The 9,842-nt window shown below is 55.8% G+C and overlaps 1 protein-coding gene and 5 non-coding genes across 7 annotated transcripts; 5 read left to right on the top strand and 1 right to left on the bottom strand.

The window, feature by feature from the left end:
* Window positions 1–877: 877 nt before the first annotated feature.
* TRNAA-UGC lies at window positions 878–949 on the bottom strand. The gene has a single exon. It is a non-coding gene; the product is annotated as a tRNA-Ala (tRNA).
* Window positions 950–1,153: 204 nt separating this feature from the next.
* On the top strand, window positions 1,154–1,225 carry TRNAD-GUC. Its single transcript has one exon. It is a non-coding gene; the product is annotated as a tRNA-Asp (tRNA).
* Window positions 1,226–1,606: 381 nt separating this feature from the next.
* Window positions 1,607–1,679, top strand: TRNAF-GAA. Its single transcript has one exon. It is a non-coding gene; the product is annotated as a tRNA-Phe (tRNA).
* A 224-nt stretch (window positions 1,680–1,903) lies between these two features.
* TRNAD-GUC lies at window positions 1,904–1,975 on the top strand. Its single transcript has one exon. It is a non-coding gene; the product is annotated as a tRNA-Asp (tRNA).
* A 376-nt stretch (window positions 1,976–2,351) lies between these two features.
* On the top strand, window positions 2,352–2,423 carry TRNAA-UGC. Its single transcript has one exon. It is a non-coding gene; the product is annotated as a tRNA-Ala (tRNA).
* Window positions 2,424–5,426: 3,003 nt separating this feature from the next.
* On the top strand, window positions 5,427–7,140 carry LOC106900028 (polyubiquitin-B). 2 transcript variants are annotated; one of them, XM_014961993.1, is made up of 3 exons: window positions 5,427–5,584; window positions 6,120–6,803; window positions 7,032–7,140. In XM_014961993.1, exons 2-3 carry the CDS (start codon window positions 6,125–6,127, stop codon window positions 7,040–7,042), a joined length of 690 nt encoding a protein of 229 aa, XP_014817479.1. In that variant the 5' UTR covers window positions 5,427–5,584; window positions 6,120–6,124; the 3' UTR covers window positions 7,043–7,140. The 2 variants fall into 2 exon arrangements, with proteins under 2 accessions (XP_014817479.1, XP_014817472.1); XM_014961986.1 differs by having other exon boundaries at window positions 6,120–7,121.
* The last annotated feature ends 2,702 nt before the right edge of the window (window positions 7,141–9,842 follow it).

The raw sequence follows: 9,842 nt of genomic DNA, 5'->3' as shown, positions 1-9,842 counted from the left end.
GCTCTGCCCTGGTGAGGCCCCTGGAGCACTGGAACCAGTTCTGGGCTCCCCAGTTCACAAAGGACAGGGAACTGCTGGAGAGGGTACAGCAGAGGGCTACAAAGATGATGAGGGGCCTGGAGCATCTCCCTTATGAGAAAAGGCTGAGGGACTTGGGGCTTTTTAGTCTAGAGAAGGCTGAGAGGGGATCTGATCAACACCTATAAATGCTTAGAGGATGGGGCTAGTCTTTTTTCAGTGGTGCCCAGGGACAGGACAAGAGGAAATGGGCACAAACTTGAATATTAGAAGTTCAACCTAAACATGAGGAGGAAATTCTTTACTTTGAGGGTGGCAGAGCCCTGGGATAGGCTGCCCAGAGAGGTGGTGGAGTCTCCTTCTCTGGAGACATTCAAAACCCACCTGGACACGTTCCAGTGCAACCTGCTGTAGGAGGACCCGCTTTGGCAGGGGGTTGGACTAGATGATCTCCAGAGGTCCCTTCCTCGGGTGGTTCTGTGACCCTGGTCTGGAGCAGGGCCTGTTCCCAGCGCTCAGCACAGCACAGGGGCTGCAGGCCAGGACTCAAGGGAGTGTTAAAAATATCTAATGCTGATGAAAGAACAACTTTCACTTTTGAGCAAGAAGGAAAATGGCCTGTCGGAGCTGTGTGTTTCTAACGTAGATGCCGCAGGGCTGTGTGTTTGGCAGTAACTGTGGGCAGGAGGGTGCTGTGAGCGCTGGGCTGGGCGCTTTTCTGCAGAGAGGATGGCAGCAGAAGTTTGGAAGCCGCTCTGCGCTTCTGGGAGGGAAGGAAATAAAATATCGAGCCTATTTTCAAATTACAGACAGAGATTAAAAGCTCTTTCCTCCGGGGAGCGGAGCAGGAAAAACCAAGTGGAGATGCCGGGGATTGAACCCGGGGCCTCATACATGCAAAGCATGCGCTCTACCACTGAGCTACATCCCCTGCTTGGGAAAGTAGCTTTGTGCGTGATACATAGAGAGTCAACACCGCCGGGACCAGCGGCTGCATGTCACCGCATCTCCCCCTGCACCGGCGCTGGCGGCGGGAGCGGCGGGGAACGGGCGGGCGGCTCTGCCCGGGGCGGGACGCGCTGCGGGGAGGCTGCGTCCTTCAGGACGAGGGCAGGAAGCTGTCCTAACATGCCCATCCTCGTTAGTATAGTGGTGAGTATCCCCGCCTGTCACGCGGGAGACCGGGGTTCGATTCCCCGACGGGGAGGTCACATATCTTTTTACTCCCGCTCGCCGTTTTTCCCGGGCGGTCCCCTCGGAGCGGTTTAGTGACGCACCGGTGCAGCGCCGTGACCGCCAGGCTGCGTCACAACCACCCCCCACCGGAGGCGGGGGGCTGTGGGGGGCGAAATGAGGCAGGCAGCGCCGCGGTTTTTAAACCGGGGAGCGGGGCGCGGGGGCCGCCCCCCTTCCCAGGGCCCTGGGGTCCCGCCCCGCCATGCGGCGCTTGGAAAGGGTGGGGAGAGGAACCCCCGACCGCCCCAGGAACTGCGTGGGTGAACCCCGCGTGGGGCATTGGCGGGGGTACCGGCACTCACGGGTGCGCGGGGCGGGGTCGTATCCACGGCCAGTGGCGGGTTCAAAACGCGCCGAAATAGCTCAGTTGGGAGAGCGTTAGACTGAAGATCTAAAGGTCCCTGGTTCGATCCCGGGTTTCGGCAGAAGCTTTTTCCTTTGGCCCGGCGGGTCCTTTTGCCGCCGAGCGGAACCTGTCGGGCCGGGTCCGCGGTTCCTGCGAGGGGCTGCCGCCGCGGGGGTCACCGGGGGCGGGGGGGGGCCCTGTGGAAGGAACCGCTTCCCACAGCAGCGGTGGTGGTACCGGCCATGGGGTCCCGCAGCGGGTGCTAGCCCATGGGCCGGCCCGCAGGAAGGTTTTGACAGGCCGTCCTCGTTAGTATAGTGGTGAGTATCCCCGCCTGTCACGCGGGAGACCGGGGTTCGATTCCCCGACGGGGAGGTTACATATCTTTTTCTTTAAAGTTTTTTTTTTTTCCTTTCGGCACGATTTTGCTGATTTCCGATGGAGAATAATAATAATAATTAAAAAAAAAAAAACCAACCAAAAAACCCCCAGCTTTTGTGTGCGGAGTATTCCTGTACTTCTAAGACTGCCGTACAGCACCGACAGCACCGACACCTCCATCCCGGGCCTGGGAGCCACACGGCTGCCACGTCCCCGGGCTCCCCGGGGCGCTGCCCGCGTCAGGGCCCCCCTCTGCCCTCCCCTCCGCGCACACAGGCCGGGAGGAGGAGGAGGAGGAAGGCGGGCAGCGCAGCGCGGTTCCCTTCCAGGCACCCACCTGGCCGGCAGGCAAAGGGGCCAATGCGGGCAGGGGGATGTAGCTCAGCGGTAGAGCGCATGCTTTGCATGTATGAGGTCCCGGGTTCAATCCCCGGCATCTCCACTTCTTTTTCCCCACCCAGTGGATATCTATTTTATCCAGGGTTAAACAACAGAAAACCACCGTGAACGTCCAGTCCAAAAAGGCCCACGGTGCCAGTGATACAAAACGGCTTTTTTTTTTAATCATCTGGTTCTCCTCAGGACTAAGCACACACACAAGATTCTTGTGTCTCTCGGGGTATTTCATTGCCACACTACGGCCCTGCAGGCGCCAAGGAGCCCCAAAGGAGGAAGGAAGCACCAAACCCTGAAATGCAGAGGTCATGCTGGCCTGTGTGACACCTCACCACCCCAGAATCTAGCAGAGCTATGTCCAAACCTCTCTACCCCCTCTCGAGGGTCTCTGCACAGCATCCCCACGCCAGAGACAAAGGGCCAGGATGCCACAGGTTCCTGTACTCCCTGGCTGCGATGGTGCAGGAGGTTTCTTTCTGGCTCTGCTGCCCTTCTCCAGCTGGATGCTCATGGGCTGGATGCTCAGGCTTTGCTGGGCGCAGGTCGAGGAGCTCTCAGGAAAGAAGCTCCCTGCTTTGATCTCCTTGGGTTGGCCAGCTCACACAGTTGTGTCTCATCTGGGAAACTCTGAAAGGTATGGCACAGACAGACCAAAGCCCACATGGAGCTTGAAACAGCTTTTATCTACAGTTAGTTCAGTTACCAGGTCTTTTATCTGCACTGTTCGGTTATCAACGGCACATCCAGCTCTCTCTGGCAGGGAGAGCTGCCTACCGACACATGTAAAATGACATTTCCTGCCAGAGTGGTATAAATGATCCTTGTGCTATTTTTTTCCTGGTGTTACCTCTAGTTGTTATTTTGAGCTAAATATTTGGCTACAGCACCAGTAAGTGCAAAGATCCCCGTTGTAAATAGTTCCCTGCACAGGACCTCTCCGAGCAGCTGCACCTCTGCGATCCATACACCCCGCACGTGAATACAGGAAAGAGACAGTTCCTGCCCCAGAGAGTTTGTAATAACAGCTGTGAAGTGACAGGCTTTTGTGGTGCAGGAAATCAGTATTTCTCAGTGCAACAGGTGATGGTCTGTTAGGACCAACATCCTACCATTCACCACGCCTGTCCTGAAATCGCAGCCAGGGGTGGCTGAGCAGATGGTGCCGGAGAAACACGGAGCAGCTTTGTTCAGAGAGAGCCCCTCCTGCTCAGGACAGCACTGCTCTCCCGCAAACCAGCCAGATGGATTTAGGGACTCCGTTGCATTAGGGCCTAACATCTGCCTTGCAATCGGAATATAACACAAATCAGAACCTCCAGGAGTGTGCTGCTCCACCGCTTGATTCGGACACAGGGTGTGAACTCACTCAGGATGCTCAGGGGTTGGTTGCCTACCCTAATTAGATGAACAACACTGTATCATCTTAACTTCTTCCCATTACAAAACTCCATCATCTTACAATGAAATACGTTGCCATGTGCCTTTATGACTATTTTCAGACCAGTCCTGAGTGCTCACTCTGTAACTGAAAGAATAAGCTTAGCATGCCTATTCACTTTCAGGTAAGGAAAGACCTAAATCTAAAAGGCTATTCCAATCTTTATGTTTCTATAACTCCAGATGTACACAATATACACCACCAAGCACAATTCTAACCTGAGAAGAAAGCAGAAGACTTTTGTGGGTTGGTTTTTGTTCTGTTTTGTTTTTTTTTTCCAGCTAAACGAGCCGGATGTTTGAGATTATTATTGCTATTGCAACTCAGTGCACCAGCAGATGAGAAGCTCCCCAGAGCATCCCCCTCCTGTAAAAGCTCCATGTGTCAGGAAAATGCAGGCCAGTTTCCCTCAAACCAATCACAAAGCTGTTGCTGGGCTTCCTCTCCCTTCCTACTGGTGTGCAGCCCTGGGTGTTATCTGTGTCCTCTTGGCAGGCAGCGGTTTCCTTGGGTGCAGGCAAACGAAGGATTGCGTTGGCGGATTGAACCCAACGGCATCTCCTGAATCTTGGAAACAAAGCCCCGCTCTGTTCTCAGCTATGTCCTGGGATCGCTGTATAGCTTGACTGGGGTGGCACAGGAGCCAGCCAAGTGCAACAGAGATCTCCCAGAAGGTGCTCTATGAGAACAGAATAAGAAATAAGCATTATTTTTTCTATTTGTGATAGACTTTACCCCAGTGGCAAGGCCTTAGTTCTGAGTTATAAACACCATTATATCTCAGATGCGCACTCCCCTTCATTTGTGCACATATATATATATCTACTCACTGACTGTAGCTCATGCAGACAGACTGCTGGCTTTATGTCTCAGTCCCTTGGGACTCCTTTGTCCTTCACTTCACCTCTCCGGGCTGCCCGATGGCTGTGCCCTGGCAGGAGGCCGCCCTGCCCCAGTGTGGTCCCTGCCCTTCAGGCTGCCCTGACCTCAAGCCCCGACAGCTGGACACCGAGGTGTCTTCCCTCTCCCTTGCTCCTCAGGCCACGGTGGCACCGAGGGCCTAGCACAACCCTGCCCGCAGGCTTCACCCTGCCAGGCCCCACAGGCTGGCCCCAGTTCTGGGTGGAAGAGGCCACACTCCCCCGCCACTTCTCTCCCTTCAGAAGTCTCCCTTCTCCCGTTGGAGACTTCTTAAATAGAAATACGCGTCTTCCTTTGGACTAAAACAACAACCCTGCTCCCCACAGGGAACCTCAGGCCCAGAGCTGCCCCTCACCCTGCCCCTGGGAAGAAAATCAAGGAGGTGCTTTTGAAACAGGGGGTGCGACTTGTAGGGGCTTAAATCTCTGAATAAAAGCTAAGGCTCTCATGAGAATCTGCAGCCACGGGGGCGACTCTGAAGCCGGGCGGGCTCGGCTCGCTGAGGCACCGCAGGCCCCTGCGGGCCCCGGCCCCGCTCTAGCGGATCCAGGCCAGGTTTTACCCCGCGCTTCTTTGGGCGCTCACTGCCCTCCCCCGCCCGCCATCCGCGGTCGCAGCACCGCGCGAAGCACTAACTCCTCCGCGTTGCCGGGCCTCGCTTCCTTCCGCCCGTACAGTAGAACTGCGGCGCGCGCCGTAGGGAAAATAGTGCCTGGCGGAGTGATCCGAGCCTCGGGGGCGGAGCGGAAGAGGCTTTATAAGGGGCGGGAAGGGAATGTGTGGCGCAGTTGCAGCTGCATAAACTGAGGGGGGTTATTGTGCTGTCGGCTTAGCCTGCGAGCTCCGCGGTGAGTGTGCCGGGCCCCCGCGGGGAGGGCGGAGGGTTAGAGCCGCTTGTCGTGGCGCCGGCGGGGTTTAGATGTGTGCTGGGCGGGCGGAAGATGCGCGTGTGCCCAGGGGGGAAGGGAAGGGGGCTGGGGAGACGGCGGGCTGAGGAGATGGCGGGCGGGGGCTGGGCCGGGCCGTTGCCCTCCCTCTTGGAGGCAGCACGGCGGAGCGGGCGGCGGAGATGGGCGGGAGAGGGGGGTGCGGGCGGCTACCGGCAAAATGGCGGCCGCGCAGGCGCAGCGGCCCCTCAAAATGGTGGCGGGCGGGAGCGCGCGCCATGGGCAGGAAGGGGAGCGGGGCGGGTGGCCCCGCCCTTTTTCGGGGGTGTGGGCGGTCCCTTCCCTGTGACGTCACAGGGCGCGCGGCGGGGACGCGCGCTCCCGGACCAGAGGGCTCCCCCGGGCGAGGTGGGCTCCCGCTGCTGGGCCTCGCCGCGGCTTCCCATGGGAGGGCATGGGAGAAGTGACTAAAGGGCAGGGATTTCTCCCCTTCCAGAGAAAATGCAGATCTTCGTGAAGACCCTGACAGGGAAGACCATCACTCTGGAGGTTGAGCCCAGTGACACCATTGAGAATGTCAAGGCCAAGATCCAGGACAAGGAAGGCATTCCACCCGACCAGCAGAGGCTGATCTTTGCTGGCAAGCAGCTGGAAGACGGGCGCACCTTGTCCGACTACAACATCCAGAAGGAATCCACCCTGCACTTGGTGCTGCGTCTGAGAGGTGGCATGCAGATCTTTGTGAAGACCCTGACAGGGAAGACCATCACCCTAGAGGTTGAGCCCAGTGATACCATCGAGAATGTCAAGGCCAAGATCCAGGACAAGGAGGGCATTCCGCCCGACCAGCAGAGGCTGATCTTTGCTGGCAAGCAGCTGGAAGATGGGCGCACCTTGTCCGACTACAACATCCAGAAGGAATCCACCCTGCACTTGGTGCTGCGTCTGAGAGGTGGCATGCAGATCTTCGTGAAGACCCTGACAGGCAAGACCATCACTCTGGAGGTTGAGCCCAGTGACACCATTGAGAATGTCAAGGCCAAGATCCAGGACAAGGAAGGCATTCCTCCAGATCAGCAGAGGCTGATCTTTGCTGGCAAGCAGCTGGAAGACGGGCGCACCCTCTCAGACTACAACATCCAGAAGGAGTCCACCCTGCATCTTGTGCTGCGTCTGAGAGGTGGCATGCAGATCTTCGTGAAGACCCTGACAGGGAAGACCATCACTCTGGAGGTTGAGCCCAGTGACACCATTGAGAATGTCAAGGCCAAGATCCAGGACAAGGAAGGCATTCCACCCGACCAGCAGAGGCTGATCTTTGCTGGCAAGCAGCTGGAAGACGGGCGCACCTTGTCCGACTACAACATCCAGAAGGAGTCCACCCTGCATCTTGTGCTGCGTCTGAGAGGGGGTAACTGAACTGCCCGATTGTTGCTTGCATCCAAGTAAAAGTTTCTCTGCACTTGTTCATTCCAATAAAGCTGTTGCATCCACAAAAGTTGGTGTCTCAAGTTATGTGAACAACTATTTATGCTGCTGCCCAGGCCTAGCTCTCTGTTAAACTCTGATTATGTAGCTTCCACATAAAAAGGTATTGCGAAACGGCCCTTATGCAAGGCTTACACGTGCCTGGCAGCCGCAGCTAATCCTTGTGTGGTGGGTTTCCTGAGGTTGTATAAGCACTCTCATAATGAGCCAGAGCCCTGGCTGAAGTTCAGTGCCAGTCTGCAGGTGTTACGCAGCTGTTTGGCTGTGTAAGCCACCATATGTAAAGTGAAACTGCAATTGTTTTGGAGCTGGGAGGCTTTAATAATAATACTGCAGTGCCCGCTAATTGCCAGGTCCTGCCCCCGGTGTTTTGGCATTCGGGGAGCAACAGCCAGCGAAAGGGATCCTGCAGCCAACACAGGGCCAGCAGCCATCTCCTGCTGTCCTCTGGTGGGTCAGGGTAGGACATCACTGCTGCTCTGGGGCCCTTGGACCAGGGGCTTGGGGAGTGTTGGGGCTGGCATGAGTCTTATCATCCGGTTATGGAGTAGGCTTCATTTCATGAAAAGCTTAAGCATATTAAGCAGAGTTTGTAGTTTCAGATGAGCTGGCTTCCTTACAACTTTGGGAGGTGCTTTCATTCCAGCTTTGCACTAAGTGGAAATTATATTAAAGAGTGTGAATGAGCTGAAAACAATGTCACGAGCGGTTCCCACGTGATATAAGAGCAGTGGTGAGAGGGACGTCTCCACCACAGAGCTGTGTGGTGAAGTGGAGGGTGCTGGATGTGGGAGCTCCTGGGGGGCTGACCATGGGGCGCTGGGGAGCAGAACACCAAGAGTGTCCCCAAGGAGAGCGGTGGCGTGACTCCCCTTGGAAGGGAATGTGGTGGGAGGTGGAATGGAGGCCCTGAGGCCTGATGTGATCTTGGAAGGGTGGGATAGCAGGATTCGACTTGACAGATTATTAATTAATCTTGATGGAGAGAGGGGTGGAAGATGCTCTTAGTGCCTCCTTGCCTGTGAGGAGCAAGTGTGGATGGCTGGAGGAGGTTGCAGCCTGCCCCAGGAGCACCGTGCCATGGCTCAGCTCCTGCTGGTGGGGGTGGCCCGGCTCTGCCCACGCGTGTCCTGGCTGCCGGGGACACAAACAGTGGTGCTTGTCCTTGTGTGGGTTTCCTGGCCCTCGGAGCCGTCTGCATTCACGCAGCAATTAAAAATTGAGCCCGTCAGCAGTTCTGAGCGTGTGGTGATGGAGCTCCTGGGCTGTGGGTGTCTGACCCAGTTGGGGCGTGGGTGTTCCAGGAATGAAGGGACCTGCCCTGGGGTGAGGGGGTGGTTTCACAGCTCCTTTCTCCCCGTGCCCAGGAAACTCCTGCTGATCCGAGGAGAAAGCTGTGAAATAGGAAATAGCTGTGAGCAGATCTGATTGGAATGTGACCTGATTGCTGTGGGGGAAAGCGGCGGGGGGACCTGGGGACACTTGGAGAATGTCAACAGCCTACACCAATGGCTGCGGGGCTGTGGTTTAGTTTAAATGAAAAAAACAAAACAACTCCATGAAAAAAACCACAACAACTACAATTCTGCACTTAAAAGACTATAAAAGCTGCACAAATGGGTAACGCCATGAACGGCTCAGAGTGGAGACCACAGCTGGGGTGGGATAAACCATGGATCGTCCGGGTTTGGTGGGAACAGTGGAGCGTTTGGTAAAGGTTTAAGGATGTTTTTTGTTCTGTCCATGGAAGTCCTCGCTGTCCGGCTCAATCACAGAATCACCACGGTTGGAAGGGACCTCTGAGCTCATGCGGCTCCACACTGTTCCATCTATCCCACAGAGGTGGGGAGAGGTGTCTCCTGGGGTTACAGGGGTTTGAAGGAAAACTGTCAGAGGGTTTTCCAGCAAAATGTTTTAAAAGAAAGGAAAATGCAGCACTGAGTGTGTGCTGGCTCTGCCGGCATCGCTGCTGGGGAAGGGGGTCTGGCTGGTGTTGAACAGGGACGGTTAATTGGCAATTAAACAGAGGTAGATGGTCCAGAAGAAAAAAAGGCACAACTGAAGGTAAGGGTATATAAATGCAGGTGTTCCACCATGGTGAAGGCCACGGCCAGGTCTTCTGCTGTCCTGGCCTGACACCGTGGGCTGGTGTCTCCCACCTGGATCACTCCTGGGTCCGGCCCCTCCGGCTTGGATCGACAGATGGCTGGGACAGCGTGTAACTGTGATAAATAGTCACAAACTGCACTCTTCCCTTCGGTTTTGATTTTCTGCTGACTTTTAGACACTTTTAGACACGAGTTGCAGCCGGGCTTCTACTCAGCACCACTCGAACTGCGCAAGATACACAAAAAACTCCCAATTCCATGGGAAGAGGGGTGGGTGAAGGGGTGATTTTCTCCTCGAGGGGCTGAGCCGTGGCTCACACCAAATACCCGCTGCGGCAAGAGGCTCGGGGCAACCCCCTGCTCTTGGGGTGGCCACGGGGGGACCGGGTCCCTCCCGGGGGTGGCGGGTGCCCTATGTGTGTGCATATATATAGGTATGCACGCACATATATTTCTATTTTTTATCTATTTTTACCTATTTATATATTTTTATCTACTTATCTACTTTTCTCTATTTAAATATGTCCACATATATTTATAAATTAACGTCTGTTTTTATGTTTATACACACACGGCTCTGTTTACCGTGGGTTCGCCCGCTCCCCGCCCCGCCCGCGCTCACC

This window comes from Calidris pugnax, unplaced genomic scaffold, assembly GCF_001431845.1.
Source record: "Calidris pugnax isolate Ruff unplaced genomic scaffold, ASM143184v1 scaffold32, whole genome shotgun sequence".
NCBI lineage: Eukaryota > Metazoa > Chordata > Aves > Charadriiformes > Scolopacidae > Calidris > Calidris pugnax.
This window is presented reverse-complemented; position numbering and strand designations above follow the sequence as displayed.